This window comes from Lissotriton helveticus, chromosome 2_1 (genome assembly GCF_964261635.1).
Source record: "Lissotriton helveticus chromosome 2_1, aLisHel1.1, whole genome shotgun sequence".
Classification (NCBI taxonomy): Eukaryota; Metazoa; Chordata; class Amphibia; order Caudata; family Salamandridae; genus Lissotriton; species Lissotriton helveticus.
Window position 1 is genome coordinate 1,017,056,737 of NC_136059.1, and position 23,698 is coordinate 1,017,080,434.

Sequence of the window (23,698 nt, forward strand, 5' to 3'; positions counted from 1 at the left end):
GCGAATCATCACCTGTGATGCCCCTTTTCGAATAACTTGCAAGAATCAAGATGGCCTCCTGCTTGCCAAAGAGGTTTTCAAAATGTACTACTGCATTGATGGCATAACAAATACTGTGTGCCGAGCACCAAGCCCATTGCATTACAATTATTTCCAGTATGTTACGCTCCACCAGTAGACAGCTTCAGACAAAGCTTACATTACAGTTAGCAACGTCCCATCACTCCATTGAATTTTTAATTTCCGTTGTACCCTTTTGTTGCTTAAATATAATTTTTTCTCTACATTCGATTTTCTTCATATTGGTGTCTTTTTAGCCATTACATTATATTTATTTGATTTAAGTGATTTGGGATTTTGCAACTATTTCCTAAGTTTAACGTTTTGTTGGTGCAATTTCTCGACGTGAACCACATGTAATTATCTCTGAGGAATTCCTTGATGCATGTGTCTGTACCTTCCAGAAATCCTTTTTAGGTCTCGCAGACCTAGCACTGGAGTGCGCATGCACTCCTCGCTCTGCGACGGCTTTCTGAAAATCAATACAGTTTCCAAGGGGACTTGAAGCCCCGCCCATGATGCCTATTGGCTTGCGTCATAGAGCATGGTAAACGCTGGCTTCTCATCGTAAAGGAGGCTTCGTAGTCCCTCCTGGATACCGCCCTGTCCACAATTGGCCCCAAACACCCAGACTTGATCTTTCACATGCAGCGTTACACTCTCTCCTTTAACTAGTCCGTACGCACTCTTTCCCTCCATACTTGATGCCGGGCACGCAGTCGTTAGGTTGTTCAACCGTTGTATTGTCCAACCATTGAACACGCCGTTGTTTGTTGTGCGTTCTGTTGTCATCGTCTCGGTTGTCGGGTCCGGAATACCGCCAAGTTGTGGTAAGGTTAGTCGCGATCTCTTCCCCACACGCCCCCGGTATATTTCCAATCGCCCCCTTCAGTCATAGGGATGGCCTGCTGCTCGCCGGAGAGCCATGGCTAGTTTGCAGTGCACCGGATGGCCGATGGAGGCCTTCGGTGGTGCAGCTGGGGGGGTCGTTGTTTTATGCGGGGCATTGAAAGCAGCAATCTCCAAGCCGCCATTTAAATCGTTTTCTAGTGTTTGAGGTATGAGGTTGTTTTACTCCTGCCCACATGTTGATGACTTCTTACACCAAGTTTTTTTTTGTTTCATGTACGATGTAGCTCAAGCGGTTATGGTGTGGCAGTCATAAGAACAAAGTTGAGGTTTACTCTCTTCCGGGACGGGTAGTTCAACGATAACTGATTAGATGTCACCCACAAATTTAGGCAAATTCTACAGGCGGTGTTCAGGGCAGCGTTTCCGCAAGGCTGTCTGCTCCATTGGGTGTTATATTTAGGCTTCCGTTACAAAGTAAGGCAAAAGTACATGCGGCAATAGGGGGCGGTCGCTTCGCACGCGGTGTGCGGACAGGTTTGTCAAGGGCAGCACTGGAATCGTATGGGCACCCGTGGTGCAATGGTTTATCGTGCTGGGGGCAAGTGCAGGTTGTGCATGCTCGCGCCGCACCCCCACCGCCAACCGGCACACACAAGGTCATCATCGTATTGATTGTACCTAAGCTTTTTTTATTACTTTGGCATCTAAGGAAGCATCTCGTAAATTTCTCTGCCAAATTTACCTCTGAGTATCCACCCAGTTTCTCAAAATGTTCCTGATAACACATAGGTAGAAAACATTCTCATTTCCAATGCCAATAGCTCTAACTAAAACAATTGCGAGACCGATTGCATTTGTAATGCTTGTTTTGGTGGCTTTTGGGATTTTTGTCCTAAATCCGTATAGCAAGACAGTTCTCTTTACAGAGCAAAATGTACATGTGTGCCGTGGTAATGCTACTTCACTCATATAACTTGTGCAATGGGTTTATTCATTGTTTGGCTGACAATCTTCACATCTGATCCAAAGTGAACTTATTTATTCTCAACTATGTTATTGTTTTTTTATCTTGTAGTGTGCAGGTGCCTTCCACCCAGGGCACAAGTCCTAAAAAAAGAAGTGGGGGGACTCTCCAAGTAAGGTGGAATCACAGGAAGTGACATCACAGCGTGTGGCATTGCAAGAAGTGACATCATGGGACGTGACCGGTTCCTTTACCCAAGGATTGACAAACTAACTCTGCTGCCAGCCTACCCCACCAGGCGTAATATTCCATGTGCAGCACATTTCCATGTAGGTGTGATTGCTTTAGCTGCCTGGTGGTTAACATATTTAAAAGAATGATCTGTTTTTGTCTAGTCCTAGTTTTGAGTTAAAGTAGCATACAGGGTTAATGCGCCTCCATGCAAGCACATCATGTAACATGCAGATGGCAGATCTTATTTTATGTAGATAGGTTAGTAGGTTACTGCTTTGAACAAAGAGATCCTTTTGTTACATGCCATTGCATTGTAATCCTTCTGGTATAGCAGTGAGCTAAGTAACCCTCACTGTCTTATGTAACACATCCTGTACAATGATTTACAAATGTGTGTGATTTATTGACAATGTAATATGTATGTTTGCTGTAAAGTGATCTGGCACCCTGCATTGGGATGAATAAAGCTGTAAAACAAATACAAAATACTGGTATTTAAATTGTATCTGATATTCTTACAGTGCATGAATATCTATTATGAATGGGGGTCTGAACAAAGTCAAAATCGTGCCTCTCTTATGCGTCTTTGAAGTGTTAACAAGATGTTGCTTTTCCTTCCCTTCCTCTTACATCAAGGTGTGAGGTTACAGGCAGCCCCAAGTCTGGATACTCGGACAAAGAAGGCCAAATGGGCCCTTAAGTTCGGCCTTTGTTATGGCCCAGTTGGAGTCTCAAATAAGAACCCCCTCCCAAGGAAAGCAGATAATGAGCAGGTGCTGCTGAATGAATCCCGGTGTCTCAAACTTACACCAGGACGAGTTTAGCACATTTCAGAGGCATCCACCCTGTGAAAAGAGTGGGTGGACGCCGTCCACCCGCGTGTACACCCGACCCGAGCCCCGCTTCCACCCTATTCTGTCTCCTCTTTACTTATACCTTGACTTATACCTTGACTAAATAAAAAAAAAAGTCTTAATTTAAAAAAAAGTATAGGTGTGCCCATTTATGCGTGGACTGTAATAACAAGTGATTCTTGCATCGGGTCATAGTTATCTTATATTTACTTTCAAGGTTCCTTGATGGCGTCGTGTTGCTTTCACACAAGTAAAAAGCAACCATTGAGACATACAAATGCATTATCTCATTTTACAACCGGGGCTTGTTAGATAAAATCAATAGAGGAATAACGCATGTTAATTCTCCCACGGCCAGTTGCTTATCTTTCAAATACCACTTGCATATACTGGACCAAAAACTACCCCTAGTAAGCTCACTAAAACAAATTCAGGTGAAAATGGATAGTAATGCTAATGCATCATGAAGGAACATATGTTGACAAATCAAATCTATAAGTGGTTGTTAAAGCTAAAAATGCTATTAGGCAAACCTTTAGAACATTGTTATGCTGATTTATTTTGGAAAGCATGTTTCTAATACTAATGCATAGTTGCAATATGTAATTCACTTTGTTCGCACCTGGTGCAGATTTAATGCCACACTGTTTTTGTATTTCAATTACACTGACTAATATGTAACTCTGGACATTACATGAAAATGACACAAATGTCAAATCTCATAGGGAAAGCCTAAAGGAGTTAAGCTCCATAGTCCTTGACATTACTCCACTTTGGCAGCAAATAAATGGAGCCCCACAGGAATGCTTTGAAGTGTGCATTTTACTTCACATTGTTTCCAATCTTATTTGTTCTCAGTCAATCAATCAGTATTTGTATAGCATAGCACTATCACACCTAGGGGTATCTGGGTGCTGTGAGTGCGATATCTCTGTCGAAGAGCCAGGTCTTGAGTTTCTTCCTGAAGTCCGCCAGGGAGGGTGCAGCTCGAAGATGGAGGGCCAGTTTGTTCCAAGTCTTGACAGCGATATAGGAGAAGAAGAGGCCCTTGCTGTGGCTGCAATAGATGCGGGTGCTATGCGCACTGGCTGGTGAGGAGTAGCGCAGGTTTCTTGCAGTTAGATGGAAGTTCAGGCAATGGCTGATGTCGGAGGGTCCTTGATTGTGTAGAGCTTTGTAGGTGTGTGTGAGGATCTTGAACTGGCATCTCTGCTGGATGGGGAGCCAGTGGATGTTTTTGAGGTGGGGGGTGATGTGGGTCCATTTGGAGAGGTCCAAGAGGAGTCTGACTGCAGCATTCTATATAGTCTGGAGTATTCTGAGGATCTGGGTGGAGATGCCAACGTAGAGAGTGTTGCCGTAGTCGAGGTGGTTGGTGACGAAGGCCTGAGTGATGGTCTTTCTGGCATTGACTGTGATCCATCTGAAGATTCTGTAGAGCATGTGAAGGGTGTGTAAGCAAGAGAAGGTGACTGCATTCACTTGTTGCTTCATGCTTAGTTCATCATTTAGGATGCTGCCTATGTTGCGTGCATGGTCTGTTGATGTGGATGTCGGTCCAAGTTCTGCTGGCCACCAGCTGTGGTTCCATAGGGAATTGTTCTTCCCAAAAATCACTACTTCCGTCTTGTTGGAGTTGAGTTTAAGGCAGTTGTTAGTCATCCAGTTGGCTATGTTGGTTATGGCGTCGCAGAAGTTGTGTTGCAGGGATTCTGTATAGAAACAGAACTATGCCTGGGACTACAGGACATCAGAATGTAGGGACTCAGTCACCATACCACATCAGCGTCTATGGACCCAAATCAGACTAGCTCATAGTGTCCATCCTGTCCTCCTAACATTCCGAGAGTAACAGGTAAATTGGCACCCCAGAACACAACTCTTTAACCCCCAGGGGGAACCGTGGAAACAGATTGTCACCTTTTATTTTCTCACTCATGCATCGCCATGATGAACAAAAGAAATACATGAGGAAAGTTTACAATATTTATTGAAAGTATTGTGCCCTATTATGAAACAATTGTGCTGCAACTAGAAAATGTATGCAAGCTAGCAAAGTAATTAGAATTACAAGTAACACCAATTGGTTCTGGTGGTGGAGGGGTCTTCAGTGAGCTAGAGGATAAGTCGAGTGCTGTCTGTGTCTGAAATTATGTTGAGGCTGTGGGATCTGATGTCTAGAAGGGTGTTCATGTAGGTGTTGAACAAGGTGAGACTGAGGGATGAGACTTGGGGTACACTGCATATGATGTCCCTCAGTTCGGATTTGAAGGGAGGCAGACGGATGCTCTGTGTGAGTCCTATAATGAAGGAGGTGATCCACTTACGGGTGTATTGCTGTTTGCTGATGTTGTAGTGTTTGTTGTTGAGGGTGTGGTGTGAGATGGTATTCTAAAACTATATCTTAGACTTAGCTCATATACAAACACAGCAAAAGTTCAGATGTGAAGCTTTTGACAGCACCCATAATTAATTTATGTTCTTGTATGCTTCAAATGACAAGTGCTGTTTAACAGAACTGATGTTCTGATTCGCTTCAAATTGAACAGCAATATATTCAGTATGTTGTTCTAAAATTGCCTAAGTTTCTTCTAGAAAATTGTCACAACTTGCACGAAGTGCTTACATTTTTTAATATACTTAATTAAAATATAAGAAATATGCATTTGAATGGTACTGTTTCCGTGTTCAGGACTGGGTATTATATTATAAGAGCAGTTGTGTATTTGTATTAGTATAACTAAGGTTTATAATGAGATACTACATGCCTGTTTGATATAACAATCATGTTGTTGAAAGTGTATGTAATGCTTGGAAAAGGTACTCTACACTGCTTCCTGGGGTTACCTGTATTTAGGTATTTAAGGTAAGCTATTTACGTCATTGATAAACGTTTGTATCTGCAAGTCCTACTCAATGTAATAAGCCTCTTTTCTCGAGATAAATCCATATACCATGTGTTTATGGACTGAAAATCATTTTAAAATAGTGCATTCAAGTCTAAAGGTCTGTTTTAGGTTTCGGAGGTAATTAATTTCTGGTAGAAGTACCTTGAACAGAACTCAGTCTCCAGATTTGGCCGGGTCCAGCCTCACCAAAAGCCATAACCAAATATAATACATACTGTAATTAGATTACTTATAATAAATCTATTTCGAAATATTTAGGGGGACAGTGACAATACAAAAGACTGTAAGAAGGAACCTACCAAGCCAAACTACATTTTCCCAAATTGCATCTGCTGGTTATATTTTCAGTAAAGCGTGCCAGGTTCAAATATTTTCCCTTTCATAGATGTTAGGATGTGAAGCAAAAATCAATTATTATATCAATAGTTTTAAGAGCTAAAGAACTTACCGGGACAAAACGATTACAAAAATAATTAAAAAATATTTAACTTCACACCACAATGCTTAGAAAAGTGGAAGTTAAAGGATATAAATAAGGTCAACAAAAAAAAATTAGATAACGGGAAAAATTAACTTCGGATAGGTGATTTCCCTTAGCGGATTTATCACAAATATGCTAAAGCAAAAATAAAATGCACGAACACAACCACAAAACAGCCTTTTTGCAGAAGTTTTCATAGACTAAATACAAATATCGAGCACCGAAAACAGTGAAAAACGAAAATGAACAGTAGAAGGCCTCAGTCTGCCTATGTTGCTCCCAGGATAAGTCACTATGTGCCGACTAGAGTACCTTTGTGAGACAGGATTCTTTCTTTACATGGACTGGGTATCTAGTGTGAAGTCAGTCTGCTTTATAGGGTGCACGTTATTATAGTATCCCCCTGACCTTTTCTCCTTTTCGATTAATTGCTTTCAATTCCTGCAACAAGGATTCAGGGTGGTATAAACATCTTCAGGACTAGGTTCAGATAGCTAAATTTATGTGGATACAAGGCAGTTGGTTGCACGGGTCCAAAGTTCCGTCTAAAACAGGCTAAGGATCAGTTTTAAGAGTGCAGAAGTGTTTGTTTTAGGGAGAGAGGCAGGTTTCTGTCTTTTCTGTCAGGCCACAGAGCTACCCTCAGGTCCCAAGGAATACACTCACTGGGGCTCAGCAAAGTAGTCAGAGTACAGCTGGACAAGGATTTCTTTAGACCTACGAGTAAGTTTTTAAAATACGGATTTAAAAATAATAGGCCAGATGTACGGCCGTTTTTTGCGGTTCAAAGGGGATTCCAGCCACGTTGCAACAGCAAAATAGGCCAACCCAATTTAGTCACCATATTTTGTTAGTCACTAATTAATTAGCGACTCGCAAAATAGGGTTGGCGAATCGCTATAAGGAAGGGGCATGCCAAGGGCGTCCCTTCCTAATAGCGAGTCCATAATTCATGTATGAATGTTTTGCTACCGCAATTGCAGTCACAAAACACTGGCAGAAACCACCTTTCTCAGAAGGGTGGTAAGGCACTTGCAAACAGGAAGGGGAACCCAGGGGACACCTTTCCCTTTAAAAAAAAATAATTATTTGCAGATTTGTATAGCACGAACTCGACCCGAAGGATTTGGAGCGCTTTACATGAGCACTGGTTACGTTACACAAGGACACATTCACTTTTTTTAGTAGGCACAGGGAGATTAAGTGATTTGCCCAGAATCACAGGATGTGGACGTGACTCCGAGGCTCAAACCTTGGTTTCCCAGCTCCAAAGTTTGCAATCTAGCCGTCAGACCACATCCTCTCCCCATCTTCTTTGGAAAAGCATGTGCAAATATTTACTAAGAGCAGGCAGTGGTCCCAGGAACCACTACCTGTCAGTAAAAAAATGAAGCTGAAAAGTTTCATTTTAATTTTGTTAATGCATCCCGTTTTCCTTTAGGGAATATAGGCTGCATTTTTTTTAAACTGCTTTATTGACAAAGCATTCCCAGACATTTAGGTCTGCTGAGCCCAGCAGGCCGCCATCCCTGGGAGTGCCAGCCATTCCCAATGGGGTCCCAAATTGCGACAGCCTCATTAATATTCATGAGGCATGCAATTTACGACCCCATTGGGAATCACGAACAGTGTCTGAGACACTGTTGTTCATTGGATTTTGCAACTCGCAATTTGTCGCAAATTTAAAGTAGCAATCCAATGGTTGTACATCTGGCCCTGGATCTCATCAAACTTTCAGAATGAATATCTTCACAGACGCATATGCATTTCAATTTTCAGGTTACTACGATCTCCCATTTTTTAGATTATAGAACACAATTCTATTCATTCAACCTAACACAGAGCGCTTAGGCCTCTTATGTGAAAATATGCTGGCGTAGGCCAAGCACAGACAGAGGGACCAATTGCATTTTTCCTGCAATCACTGTACAAAAAGCAGTTACATTTTTGTATAGTCTATAGAACTACATGCCACCCAATGAAAAGATATACATTTCATAATAAAGAATAGTAAATAATGTGAAGAGCAGCAGGACTAGCTAACATGACATCCCAGATATTACCAATGTGGAATGCACAAACATTGGTCTGTATGTCTCTGACATGTACAGGAGCACGCGGAACCTGGGGTAAAAAATATGGGCCACAAACCTGGGAGTCTGCCGTTTGAAACATCCATTACAATGCTGTCATTAAATCGCACTGCTTTTACAACGCAGCTGTTACAACGCAACTGGCTTTACAACGCAACTGTCTTTACATTCCATGCCATTACAACGCATGCCATTACAACACATGTCACTACAACGCAAGCCATTACAACGCATACCATTACAACACATGCCATTACAGTGCATAATAAGGTAAGTAATAGAGATTTATTTGTTTTAGGGTGGGTATGGGTTTTGGGGTAGATGTGAATAATAATTTTTACCCCTACACTATCCAACACTTTCCCTACTCTTGCACTCACTGGAGTGGGAATAGTAATTTTTACCCCTACACTATCCAACACTTACCCTACTGTTGCACTCACTGGAGTGGAAATAGTCATTTTTACCCCTACACTATCCAACACTTACCCTACTGTTGCCCTAAAATTATTATGCATTGTAATGGTATGTGTTGTGATGGTATGCGTTGTAATGGAATGCGTTGTAATAGTAGTTTTAAAAAATGTGTTGTAATGGCATGCGCTGTAAAATCATGCGATGTAATTATGTTGCGATGTAAAAACTGCGTTGTAAAAGCATGCGTTGTGATTGGTTGAATTGTAACATCATATATTTGTCTGCCACATCTTACAAGTGTGATAACGAAGGTTAGCTGAAAGACCGGTATTGATTCCAGGTGCATCCCCATATGGATTGCTTAAGTCCTTTACATTTCTCTCTGATAGTGACAGACACGTCAATGTGAGCACTGACTGGATAACTCTGCTGTAATAGTTTGGTGATGTCATGCGGGATTATTCATGTCTCACAAGATATGCCAATTGAACTGGCAGGTATGTATCTGTGATCCACCCATGTCATCTACTGGTTGCCAGTAATAGGAAAAGCCATATCTACAGACTTGTTTTTCAAAGATTGACTTCCTGGCTAAGTTTAGTGTCAAAACAACATTTTAAAAACTATTGCTTGTTTACACATGTGGAGCAAAAAAAAGCTTATTTGTTGTTTTTAATTAACAGAGGCATTGTTTATTATGTCAGTGGATTATGAAAATAATAAAGTAGCACATGAGCACAGATAATGAACTATTCATTCAAGGCATCAATACAAACTACAGAAAGCGAAAGTGATGGGACCCCCTCAAAAAGGTAATTATAGGCCAGGGAACAGAGGGGAGAGAAATAAGCAATAAGAGAAAAGTTCCCTCCTAGGCCACAGTTATTCCAAATCCGTGTATATCATATTCTTCATATACAAGAGACAAATATGCACCAACCACAATATTTCATCTTTTTCAAAAAATATATATAATTTATTTTTTTATTTTAGATTATTCTTTTGAGTATTAGCATTGCTCTCAGAAATACAATACATGATTCATTATTAAATAACACAAAAAGAAACTAAATCACAAAATCCATATAACACAAGGACATTTTTGACACAATACATACTACAAGAGAAAAGAACCACTATTTACAATGACATTACACAAAAAAAATTTTTTAAATCTAAGACAAGAAGTTATTTATATACAAAAAAGAAACAATTCATATGTCCCTAAAGGTTCTCACATACCCAAGCAACAACCACACTCATGCATACACATTCACATACTACAAATGTAAAAAAGGAAACTGGGTACTAATGAACAGGGAGCCCCCTGTCACTAGAACGGTCTCAAAAAGATTGTGAGACCCGCACTCTGGTAGTCGACGCGCGTTTCGGCGGCTCTAGGCCACCTTCCTCAGGACCCTTTTTCCCAGATGAACAGCAACCCAGTGAGACCCAAGGGGACACTGTACAATCTTGATATATATTCTAATCACTGGCTGTACCACAGGTGGAAAGACTCTTATTCTATTCATTCCCTTAAGTTCGTAAGTAGGGTTGCTTATATGTTGCGGAAGGAGATTCCTTGATTTGTTAGACAACGACGTGTCTATTCGTTTCCACCCTGCACACCCACCATGGAGGATTCTCAAATGTGCACAGCGTGCACGGTCAAAACGGAACACCACGGCCACCGGCGACCTCTTGTATATGAAGAATATGATATACACGGATTTGGAATAACTGTGGCCTAGGAGGGAACTTTTCTCTTATTGATCAATACAAACTACATACAAGAGAGAACAATCGATCATCAATACCTACCTTTCAGTAATGCCGTCAAGATTGCTAAATCAATGTCCTGCTGCTCTTCTGACTCTGCATCAAAAATCGTAATCTATGAGATGATTTAAGAAATATGTCACAACGTTATCTCTTCATATGACACTAAATCTTTAGTAAAGAAACAGCAGAGGGCAAGAATTAATTGACAATGAATATAAACAATCAAGATTTGCATGAGGGTATTACATCCTTATACAGATGCAAACTCCTGCTGGACATTAAAGAACATGATGCATTTATCACTGTAAGAGTAAGGCCCCGATTTAGAGTTTGGCAGACAGCTTAGCATGTTGCCAACAATGTGATGGAGTACCCTACCCCATAACAAAAATAGAGGAAGTGTAGAGGTAATGATAGAATCACCCTCCTAACTGATCTATATAAACAAAAGGATTCTATCAATGTGTAGTGGTGGCTAATTTTAGTTTTTTTGTTGTTTTTGTGGTGAAAATCTAATATATGTGGAATCAGGCTCTCTCTTAGAATGACAAGACAAGGGCACTATGTGCTTTTAAAATACCCCTCACACACTAAGAATCCCTTAGTGTCATGCTTCATCATCGGGGTCTGCCCGTCCCTCTACGGGGGACGGGAAGACCCCGATGATGAAGCATGACACTAAGGGATTCTTAGTGTGTGAGGGGTATTTTAAAAGCACATAGTACCCTATCCGCCAAGCCATTGGTTCATTTGCCTCATTTAGAGATCGCAAAAAGATATTTCACAGTCCACCTTAAATCGGGCGGGTTGTGTAATATTCTTCCTCCAACTGCCTGACAGAGTATGGACCATCAGAAGAAGGGCATTAGCCTGCCTGCCCTAGTTAGGGGCGCAGGCCAGAGAGCCAACCTCTGAAGCTGTCCACGGTTGACTGTGTGATGTACCAATATAAAGGATGTCACTTTCAGTAAGGGAGACCTATTGGGTTTGTCAAAGGGTCAGCAGGACTATTGGCTTTATCAAGGGGTCAGCACATCAAACATTAATAAAGCAGGCCTGTTGCTTTTGTCAAGAAGTCACCAATAATTGTAATCAAATGTATATTTTATATATTCACACACATCTAAATATGTACCTGATGTTCTGCCACTGCTTAGACCTCCCTCTGTAACTTATTCCCTGTCCACATCCCAGTATGACACAAATTAAACCTCCTCTTTATCCCATAAGAGCACTCCCCTCCCTTTCTGCAACACCGCTCTCCCCTGTTATTCTGGGAACATGGAACGAGCACTGCATTCCCAGAGTTCTGGAAGCGGTGCTTTAAGTGCAACTTGAATTTACCCAGCAGCCACTGGTTTGCACTGACAAGTAGCTGACAGGTGAGATGGCGAGTGGCAACTGGAATAGAACCTGCATTCCCCAGCTCCTTTGAGGCTCTGGAGACACAGGGTAAGTGTAGAAGATCACCAGAGTCTAGGCTTTAGAGCCCTCTGTTCCAATACTCTGACGTCACTATTTAAACATTTAAATATTTTTTCACTTCTCTTATGCCAGAGCAATGAATAACTGGGTTTCGAAACAATGTCTTCACAAGAAAGTCAAATACGAAAAAACTATTTTGCTTACCAATTAAGGTGAAACAATTATAAGGAAGGAACATACCCCCAAAACCTATTACACTTACTGATTCTCTGTGCTCCATACACTCCATAAGAATTTTGAAGAGATGATTCGATTGTTTCTGTCCAAAATTAAATGTCTTCTGAATCATTAGCATTATTTCCTCCTTAAGCTGAGGTCGCGCCTCACTAATGGATCAGACAAGGATGGAGAGAGGGACATGGTTAACAGCAGCACTTTCAAATGAACTTTGAACACACAGATCTCCCCCAGTCATGCAAAACATGTGTTTTTCCAGAAATAAACTAAGATGATTTGGAGTTTCAGAGAAGATAGCTCAAGATATCAATGGAGTCTCTAGTGAAACAAATGCCTGACATCTTATAGGTCAAGCTTGCACACCCTTTAGCAATAACCCCAATATTTCATTAATCTTTTGGCTAGATGGTACCATTCCTGCTTCCAGGATTAGTAAGCTTATATAGAAAACAAAACCTATATAAAATTGATAAGTGGTATCGCAGGTTATTTTTATGTTGGAAAGTGACAACTTAGGTTACAAAACAAGTACACATGTGCCAGCTCACCTCTTATCTGCGGTGTGCTTAAATGTGAAAGCCAGGAGGTCTGCTGCTCGGCCGGTTCCCTCACACACCACAACTGGTACAGGCGGGCTGTCTCTGACAAACTCCCACACCATGAGAATCACGTTTGGACCTCCTTCAATTACGAGTCCAACCACCGGCACAGCCTGGCCCATCCCTGGTGGATGGCACATAAACAGGTAAATCTAATCGCCAGATTACATGTGTTATGGAATATATTCACTCATTTAATCATTAATTATACTCTTGTACAGCACTATCCTTGCCACTTATTACATTCCTACTATTAATCTTAGTAGAGCACCTAATATATTTTATGGCATAATATGGCGTAATGATAATTATTCAATTACTTAACATCTGTTCTTCTTATCTACAGGAGAACAATCAGGATCTCAGAAACACTCAAAGAGTTGCAAGTCGCAAATTGTGTACCAATCTCTATCTTACTTTATGGCCATTGATAATAAAGCTGTTACTTGCCATAAGGTGCAGCTGTGATTCCTTTATTCTTATATGTGTTTCTGGATTAAAGTATTCTCCCAAACTACCCATTTGATTTGTAGCATGCGCTTTTAATGAAACTGAGTTTGCTGTGCGCTGCTAAATTACATACCATATTACATCCCTCATGACATGTTTTATGACCTCATTGATAACATCACTGCATCATTCTTCAGAAAACAGAATGTGGCGGGAGAGCTAGTTAAAATGACTTTACTGCTCGAGTTATAGTTACTTAATATAACTAGTGAATTTCAGTGTTTGTTTTTAGTTTAAAACTATGTTTTAACTGACATTAGTTTTTTAGTGAATATATTAATAAATATATAATAAATGACTCACCATAAGGACATATAAAGATTGTCATTTAGATTCAGACAAAATATGAAGGGTTTATAAAATAGTTGTGTTGATGTATCACTTTTACAAAGATCCTTGAAGGATCTGCACTCAACACCAACTTGATCAGCATCAAGTAATACCTTCACATGGCTGAAACACCCTGGAGTGACTTATGGTTTCATTTAGAGTCTGGTGGCAGGGGGTCTGCTAAGTCAATGGAAGCTATGGACTCCACTCCCCTAGAGGGGGGTGCCAGTCAAATATAAAGATGCCAGAGAGTGTCAGTTGAATGCTGCACCGGCGAATCATCACTGATCCTCTGGCAAGCAGGGTTTTGCTTTCAGAAAACAAACAACAACAAAAACAATGGCTTGAATGTGCAGAACAATGCATTCCTGAGCATGGGATCACTGAGTGCCCTCCTTGCCCAGGACCTCTGTGCCCCCATAGCAGCCTCAGGTAGAGAAAAAGAGTGATGCCCTGCCCTAAATAGGGTGATGTGAGCAACACCATAACATGGGGGCCCACTGCAGGCAGGCTGCCAGGTTAGGGGTTTATGCTGATGCCAAACAGGTGTACACCCAACACTTACCCCCGACTCTAAACATAGCAGTTGAAACCTGAGGTGCCATCACACTTCAAATGACTCTGTTTCTGAGTTAACTAGTTCTTCAGCACTGAGAAGTGACAAGTGCTGGTAGAGCCTAACACACAGAAATACATGGCCAAAAATTAATTAATTATTCCTCCCAAGGGGCTTGCACCTGAAGAAGGTCAATATAGTATGTATAAATGTCATCTGCTATGCAAATGGTGTCCTAAATATTGTTTACAAGAATATTGTCTCACTGGAATTAATAATAGAACATCTGCACTCAAATAGATGATATTTTTGTAAATGATAATTAGGACAACATTTTTATGTCAGATGACAGTTGTTTCAGATAGGATTCTGACTCCAATATTCCGGTACCGTACCTACGGGATTAGGAAATCCAACCTGAGATGGAATGGAATACAGAAGAGATCTCAACCGGCCTCAAGAGATCCAAACTAAAGTGCCAAGTGTTACTCAAAAGATCCTTTGAGTGAAAGGACATCAGAGTCTTACCCACACAAGGTGGCATGCTTGGTCATTGGGCACGTTCCGCAAACCAAGCGACCAGCTTTTGATAGATTAAAGCTCCACTCTTTAATTGGGGGATCAATTATTTGCTTTCTGACACAGCACAACCTAGTAGAGAAGTGAACCAATGGGGTACACTGAATGTACAGCAGAATACAATATGCTGCAGTTGGCCCCTAACAAATTTGCTTGAGGAAGAACAATGCTATATTTTTGTATTTTTTTTGCGACAACTCTAAAAACAAAAGGGCAAATACGACCCTTAATGTCTATCTGCCGAAACGTTAGGTGAATCACACCACAGCATGCAGTGTTTATCCTGTTGTATGATGTGCTATGAAAATGGTCACCACAACAGCTAGAGTTTATATACAACAAGCGTACTCAGCCCTAATAGAAAATGGACACAGGGAGACAGCAGCCATATGCCTCCTTAGAAGTCCTTCAGAAATCTACAAGAAAATAATGGAGATCTCTAATTTAGTTATCAGGGCCCAGGTGGAATGCAGTACTGAGCCATGTTTCTTTGCGCTAGCGTACTTGCATATACAGTGTTACAGGGAATCAATGACGGACTTGCCTACCCTTCCAGATACTCTCTCCCACTTTGTTTAACTCAGATGGCACCATACTGACTGGATTTCTACTTCATTTATCCAACCGTGTCATAGCATTAACAGTGGCACATAGACACATGACCATCTGGCCACCTAGTACTGTGCCGCAGATCCAGCCCAGAGATTTGGAGACCAAGTCCCTCATAATTAGTGGGCTAGTGATAAATGCAATATATAATGCGCCCAACAAAATTTAACTCCACTGGGTCAGAATCTATAGGGTGTGATAATTAAACGTTTTTACCACTAATGGTTAAAAACATGCAGATTTTGGTGCTTCCTGCACCAAAATCAACATGTCTGGTATTTAGCAGGTACATTCCCTGAAAATTACCAGCAGGTTATATCCACTGAAATGTATTGGAGGGATGAAGTATTGATTGCAAGACTTCAAAATTCCACTATGTGAAGTAACATGATTTAGCACACATATTGGAATTTAATGGTCAACTCACAATGGGGGCCCATGTATAGTGCAGCAGCTATGTTGGGTTCTAATGCAAACATATTTTTCTCATACATAGATATATATCAAATTACTAATCTGTCCAAGTCAATAAATACTGCTGCTCAAATGGTACAATCATATTGCTGCACTTTTAATATCCAGCATTGCTCTTTGTTAAAAAGAAGGACATTCATTCTGGTTTAGTCTGGATCTGGTTGTATTTTCTCCAGAACAACCCAGCTCATATATTTTTCCAAGTGTCCAAGTTTGAGAAAGTGGGACATTTTTATTGCACTACCTTTGCACTGGATAGTGCTCTTGTGTTCCAATCTCTTCTCATAGCTTTCTAGAACTCATTCCTATATAGTGTAAGTTACAAGGACATGTGATGATGTAAATTTCATGTATCATGACCACATAGGGCGTCCTCTGTAACTGTGCAAGACATAGAGGACATAATCACTATTACAAAAAAGTTATCCTATGGTAATCAGCATATTATTTGTGGGTGCCAAATGTTATTATTTAAACTCAACAATTATTTGTTCAAAATCAATATCTCTCTTTACTTGTTGACTTTCACATTCTACCACATTTCAGAAACACCATAGCAAAGAAGGAAAAAGTAAAGAGGTTTTAAAATGTATAAGTTCAATGTGTATAGGGTATATCCAGGTTGACCTAGAATTAGACACATACTTTAGAGACTAAAGAGAATCAACAGATTCTGTTTTTGGCCATTGTTTCATCAATTCATGTCTACTTTGAAGCCAAGGGGAAAAAATGGTTTAACAAACAGGACGTGAGAGATTTTAAAAAAGGTGGAGATATTCATACCTCTTTAGGGAGTCGTTAGTTGTCTACAACAATGGATGTTGAGGCAATTAATTGACTTGTGGTGGATCACTGTAAAGAGTTTTATTTCTGTACATATGGCTTGGTGAGCAAAAGAACAATGGATTTAACCCAGATCAAGTCACTGGGGGTGAATGTTTGATTTGCTGTGCATTCTGCCAATTATCTGTGTGTCTTTTGCTTTCTCGCCTTAAGTGCGCCGGGTATGGCCAGACATATGTCCTGGGCTCACTGTGTCACTGGACACGAATGCACCGAAACTGGTCCCAGGATGCTTGTTTCCGGTTCAGGAAGGACCTGACTTGGCAGTTCGGTCTGGACTGTTCCCATGAGGCACAGGGTCAAGACTCATTTGCATATGGATGGGTCTAAACTGGGAGGCATGGTGAGGAAAAGAACAATGGATTTAACCTAGATCTATTGACTGGAGGTGAATGTTTGATTTGCTCAGCATACCGTCCATTATCTGTGTGTTTTTTGCTTTCTCGCCCAAAGTGCGCCGGTATGGTCAGACGTGTGTCACGGGCTCACTGTGTCACTGGATTCAAGCTAACCTGGCTCATGTGGGGTGATGCCCCGAAACTAGTCCCAGGATGCTTGTTTCCAGTCCAGGAAGGACCTAGCTTGGCATTTCTGGCTGGACTGGTCTCATGAGGCGCAGAGTCAAGACTGATATGGCTGGGTCTAAACTGGGGTGGCATGGCGAGAAAAAGAACAATGGATTTACCCCAGATCTATTGACTGGGGGTGAATGTTTGATTTGCTCTGCATTCGGTCCATTTTCTGTGTGGCTTTTGCTTACTTCAATACTCAGCATAAACATCGGTATTATCGCTGCAAGAGTACAAGATGGTAATATTTTCTGCTTTTTATTAAACAAATTATACGTTTTTAAGGCCAAAAAACATTGAATACACTATTTACTCACGTTTGTGTATTTTCTGAAGGGAAATGTATTTTTCCAAGTTTCTTCTCAATTTCATTTCATTGCCGTATTTGCCCACAGTTCCATCATCTGCCAGGATAAAATGGGAGTGCATGCTGTTCAGGCTTGTTAACTTGCTGAGGGGGTTGCCCAGTGTCTGATACAGACACACTACCTAAAAAACAAAGTTAACAGAATTCAGTAAATGACTTGCAAACTACTGTCTATCTATTGTTATTTTCTTTCCGTTCTAAAGTTAATTGAAAATAGATATATCTGTAAAACTTGGTGGGCAGAAGGATACATACTACCTGGTAAAATAACTGAAGACTGGAAAGCATATTACAAGATCACCATAGGAAAAATGCATTCTGTTATTGAAAACTTGTGAAATAGAACCCAAGGAAAATACAATTTAATGAAGGTGTTTAATGTGAGTTTACAAATCTTGTTTGCAATGGCTATGGGCCCGAATCACTAAGGCAAAGCTAGACGAAAGTCTAACTTTTAGACTTTTGGTATTCACAAAGAGCATTTACTACTTGTAAAAGCCCTTTCTGAATACTGAAAGTCTGAAAGCTTGCCTTTCGGTATTCAAAAAGGTCATTTACGAGTAGTAAATTAACTTTGTGAAGCCCGAAAGTCGTAAAGTTAGACTCTCGTCTAACTTTACCTTTTTAAATCGGGCCCTTTATTTCTGCATCTGTATGCAATCATCACCCTCCCTATTTTCCTTCCCTCAAAGACGCTGTCATTTCATATACTATCAAATTAGAAGCTGATATGATAATATATACAACTACTGACTAATACACAGAGGGCCCGATTCACAAAAGTAATCTGAGACAAAATACTAACTTTATGACTTTCGGTATTCACAAAGGGCATTTAGGAGTAGTAAAGTTAGGAATCCTAACTTTACTACTCCTAAATGTCCTTTGTGAATACCGAAAGTCGTAAAGTTAGGATTTTGTCTCAGATTACTTTTGTGAATCTGGCCCAGAAACTCTAACGTGCACTTTGCAAGTCTGAGAAAAACAGTGCAGAAACTTAGAAAATTAAATGTGTTGAAACAAAAGAATTTAAATATGATTAGTTTAAATGTTTATTAATAAGAGAATTATAACGGAAGAGTTATGAAAATGTATGATGAAAATGCTTTCACTAACAAAATTGTGCAATTCTTAATGGTGAGACTTAGCATCTCTATTACTTTCATTGTAATACATCATGAATAAAAATGTAGTGCAAAATTAGAATGCCTTATGTTATCTGAATGATATTTTCAGTATAAACACTTGACATTATTTGGATCATAAATACCTGGAAAGGATTTTAGTAAAATTATTTTTAAGAATAAGTTACATGGGGGAGGAGCCTAGCTCGAGGACGTAATGGCCGCCTTTTAGCTCGGCTCCGTCGGCCCTCCGGCTAACCTCGACTATCCTGCAATATATCCTGCACTGCGACGCTACTTCAATACAGAATTTGAAATTTAAAGACCCACTCTTACTCACCGTCTGGTCCGGAGGTTCCTGTGTGCTGTGGGTCCGCAGCTGTTCCCTCGGTGAGATTGGGGCTTCCGGGCACTCGAGACCGGGACCTCGCCTGCGGGATCCGACCGGCGGAGAAGAGATTGCCGGTTCCGGCCGCGAGAGTGAGCCACTGGTGGGAACCGTTGTGCGTGTGCCCCGGAGATCCTGAACCGGCCCCGATGACTGGGCCGTGCGGCTGGAGGGGGACGAGATGTGTTGGGGGCTGACCGTGTGAAGGGGTCCTTTCGCCTTTGTCCTGTCCGGCGGCCCTGAACCCCGCGCCTGGCTCTCGCCTGTGGGGCCTGCCACTGTTCGGAGGGGACACCCCCCCCCCCCATCGGGCGCTCGCCCATCCTGTGCCGGTGAGGCCGTTGTTGGGAGCCTCCGGAGGTCTGTAAAGTCCTACATTTGGGAACTGTTTGGGGGCCCACGGTGGAGTGTGGGGCGGCGAAACTCACAAGATGGCTACCGACAATGCGGGGGGTGCTCCACTCTGCACCGACGCTCCTTGCCGGCCGGATTGTGCGGAGGCCTGGGTGTGTACTCGAGCGCCCACGCCCGGAGATGTCCTGGACGCCTTGATGTCATTGTACGCTGTCTTGGCCCCCGGTGCCTCTACCGACCCCATGCGGCTCGCCACCATTTTGGGCCGCCGCTCTTTCATGCACCCCTATCGTCCTGATGCCGCCATTGCTTCGCCCCCTTCGGCTGCGCCAGGAGTTGCTGTTGTTGTTCTTCGGCCGCTTGATGGGCCGGTGACTTTTGACCCTCTGCTTCCTCGCCGCCTGGATTTCGAGGACTTCCACACGACGCAGAGATCTGCTCCTTCCCGGGTACCTGGGACTTATGGTGGGCCGCTGTCTGCTCCCGCTTCGTTGGATTCGAACTTTTGTTCTGGAGGGGTACCTTTGTGTTGTCGAATTGCGCACCTGGACTTCGGCTTGCCTTTGCTTGCCCTGTCGTTACTGCTACAATTGACTTGCTTTATTGACTTTTTGTATTCCCACCGTACGAAGGCTCTCCCTGATTTATATCACTGCCGTGACTCTGGACAACATTACGATTATTTTGTGCTGGGTGGTCTGCTCCACATTATCCTTTATTGGGTTGGTTTCGTGGTTAAGAAGGGTTGGGGGTGAGTTGTACGACATGATAGTTTGCTGGCTTACCTGCCCGTTGCACTGATGTTTGTACTCCCGACACGGTGAAATGTTACAATCTCTTCCTCCTCCCCCTCCCTGTGGTTTTTGCTGTATGTGAAGGTGCAGTATTGATTTGATACTTATTCATTCGTTGGTCGGGGGAGGGTCGTAGCCGAATGTGTTTGCTCATATCCTCTGGCTCCTCCCTCACATTTTATTTTTGTTTCGTATTTCCTCTCCTCCTCTTTTTGTCTTCTTCCTCTACTTTCTATTTTCACTATATTTCGGGTTTCGGATTAGGGCGACAGGCACGCTGTTTGGAGGGTAGGCCGTAGCCTTCTGCAGGGGTGCGGGGTGGGACGGGTGGGCGGGGTCTTTCAGATGTTTTCTTTTGGTTCTATGGCCCTTTTCTATCCCTTTATAGCGGTGCCGCTTCTGTCCTCGCTTCTCAGGCATAAGTGGGTTGGGGTCTGTTGCTATGCCACTTTTATTGGTCTCGATGCTTCGTTGCGACTGCCATACCCTTCTTTTCGCCAGCTTCCACTTTCTTCGGTACTATTAGCCGCGGGTTGCCTGGCCCGGGGTGGCGCCCATCTTGCACGATTGTCTTTCTCCTTTTATATTTCTTTTACTTTGCTCTTCTCCTTCCTTTCCCCCCTTTTTTGTCCCTTTTTGGTTTCCTCCCCCTTACCCCCCCTTACCCCTTTTTCCCAGGCTCGTATTGAGAGAAGTGGGTTCGGTTCGTACAGTTTATCCGCTCCCCTTGCCTCTGTTAGCGTGTTATTGGGTGGGGGTCATGAGATCTTGGTAGCACTTGTATGCTTCTCCACTATATTTTGCGTTTGTTTTGTGCTACGGTCGACTCGTGCCCTTACATCCTCCTCCCCCCCCACCCACCCCCCACCCCCACCCCCCTCCTCTCGTTTTGGCATGGGTGTATTTCTGTTTCTGGGTTTTCCCGTATTTGTGAGTCAGCCATGAGCCTTGTCCCCTTATTATAAAATAGACCTCATTGATCCTGATATTGGGCCGTTATTGCCGCTTATCCCATTTCTAGCATTGTTCAATTATGTTTGCTTGCCTGCCAACTGGCCTTGTGTCGCTTATTTTGATTCTTGATCGTTTTTGACTTGTGGCCGGCCGGATTGGTTGTAGGCCCACACATGTTTATCCTAATGATGCAAATAAAGGTCTTCAAAAACAAAAAACAAAAAAAAAAAGAATAAGTTACATGTATATACTTTAAAATGTGTGAAAATATGCTATAATTAGCCCTGGATATTTCTATATAATAATCACTGACAGTATTGCCACTATTTCATTATATGAAATTCTTGATTTATTTCGTTATGTTTGAAATTATTTATACATTTAATTTACTAAATAAGAAATGCTAACTCTAAAATGATAAATTGCCTTTTCCCTAAGCTCCATTATTTCATAGCTTGGTACAATGTACTTTTGACATGCTTCTTCAAATGTTGCTTTATCTGTTCTGTTTATGTAACAATTTTGTATGAATAAGGACATTTTACCAGTCTTTCATTGTAAGTGAAGTGGTGAGAACCTGACTTCTGGTTGAAACAAAGTATATACCTCTTTGTCAACTAACCTGTGAGGACGGAATGGACAGTCGTTTCTCATGAGCTGCATGGGTAAGTGTGCTGGAGTAACAAAATGACAATCAGACCATTGTGCTACAGTAACTGATGTCACTAAGGAACATTTTACAATTATAAAAGTGACTCTAAAGAGGAGGAGGTGCGCTAGTTTTTGGTCTGGTACTGATCAGAGCTAGCCCTTACTTGTCGTCCGCTCTTACTTTTTAGACTTCTTTGCTGATGCTGCTGCTCTTAGCAGATTGATTGGAATCCTTCTTTGCTGACAACCTATCTTCTATGCCCCATGCTTTATTACCTTTGCTAATGAACTTGCTCGCTGGACTATTTGGAGACGTCTGGTGAGAGACTAGAGTTGATTTTTCCTGATTTTTCTCCATTTTCCTCTTAGCCATGCCCATGGACTTTCCCCTAGTGGACTTTAGCTTGATTCCTTTAACCCCTTTTTAGAGAACTCTTTTGATCCAGTTAACCATCCTCCTTTCTTTTATTGGTGGTAGGAATCTGTAACTTTAACTATCCTCTTAGGATTTTAAATAATAAGTGGTTTTATACTACATGCCGTAAGATTCTTGACTGAAATGCTCAAAATGTTACTTATGTGCATTGATTTTGGATCTTTAACATAATAACTAAATTATCTAAATTGCCTGAGTCTATGTTCTTTCCTTAGAAAGAACATTCCTTGTCCTATGTTCTTCCCTTAGAAACTGTGCTTATGAGAGACTGAATTCTAAATGCGTAATAGTGAGAATCATAGATTATTCTCAGAACACCAGGTTCTGCTTCTCTTATTTTGTTTTGCAATAGCAGAACGTTTAGTTTGTATAAATCTGGCTAGACTGAACTTCTTTAGGAAGACCCAATCTTCCAATTGCAAAGCTTTTATAACATGGTTTTGAGAATAATGCATTTGAACCTCATCTCTAAATTGTGAGTTGGCTACCAATTATTGGTCCTCATTAGGTGACCAATTGGTTTGAACATCGTGATTTCTCATCCCTCACTATGAAGGAGAAAGATCCTTTAGTGGACCATTGCCTCTGTGGTAAAGTGCAGTGATGAGGATTGTCTAATCGTAATAAGGGCCCAGTATGGTTAGAGAGTTAGTTAAAGTTAAAAAATGCTTTCGCTGGATCAAATATTGGTAGCAGAGTTATGGTTCTGTCTAGTGAAGTGAGGTTTTAGGTTGCCTAAAATAGGTTTCCCCTGTCCAAGTCCAAAAAAAACAGAATTTCATGGTTCGGCAAAAAGAAGGATTGATGGAGTACTGATGAAGTGTCATCTGAAATTCAATGACGTGTAGGAGCAAAGGAGTGGGAGTATTAATGGGGATGTACTTTGTGTTCGCTTTGGCTTAGATTGTGTTGTGTGATGAAATGCAAAGATGAGAAAATGTGACATAGACAGACACCTTCAGTTGTTATCGACAGAGGTGATATAGAAATACAGATGCTTCCTATGAAAGAAGTACCGAGTGGAGGTTATGTGCATGTGCCTTAGACAAGATCTAATATTTTGTCATTTACACATGAATTTCCAAAATTGAGAGAAAATCCAATGGATTGGTGCAGACAGATTGAAAGGTTTGTGAAAATGTAAAAAGTTTTATGGATTGATTTGAATACTGTGTTTGATATTGTGGTACCAGGAGACATATTGGCTTCATAGAGATGCCCATTTGCACCAGTTTGAGATATATTTTGGTCAT

The 23,698-nt window shown here is 41.5% G+C and overlaps 1 protein-coding gene across 2 annotated transcripts in view; it reads right to left on the bottom strand.

Moving 5' to 3' along the window:
• TRPM6 (transient receptor potential cation channel subfamily M member 6) overlaps nt 1-23,698 on the bottom strand; it is a 730,325-nt gene that overhangs the window by 451,884 nt on the left and 254,743 nt on the right. For both annotated transcript variants that reach the window (XR_013607100.1, XM_078675782.1), the window contains exons 7-10: nt 17,695-17,866; nt 12,857-13,031; nt 12,334-12,457; nt 10,686-10,758 (exon numbers count right to left, since the gene is read on the bottom strand). Coding sequence is in view for 1 of the 2 variants with exons in the window: in XM_078675782.1 (XP_078531908.1) it covers nt 10,686-10,758; nt 12,334-12,457; nt 12,857-13,031; nt 17,695-17,866 (544 nt within the window). In the remaining variant the exon portion in view is untranslated. The remainder of the gene's footprint in view (nt 1-10,685; nt 10,759-12,333; nt 12,458-12,856; nt 13,032-17,694; nt 17,867-23,698) is intronic.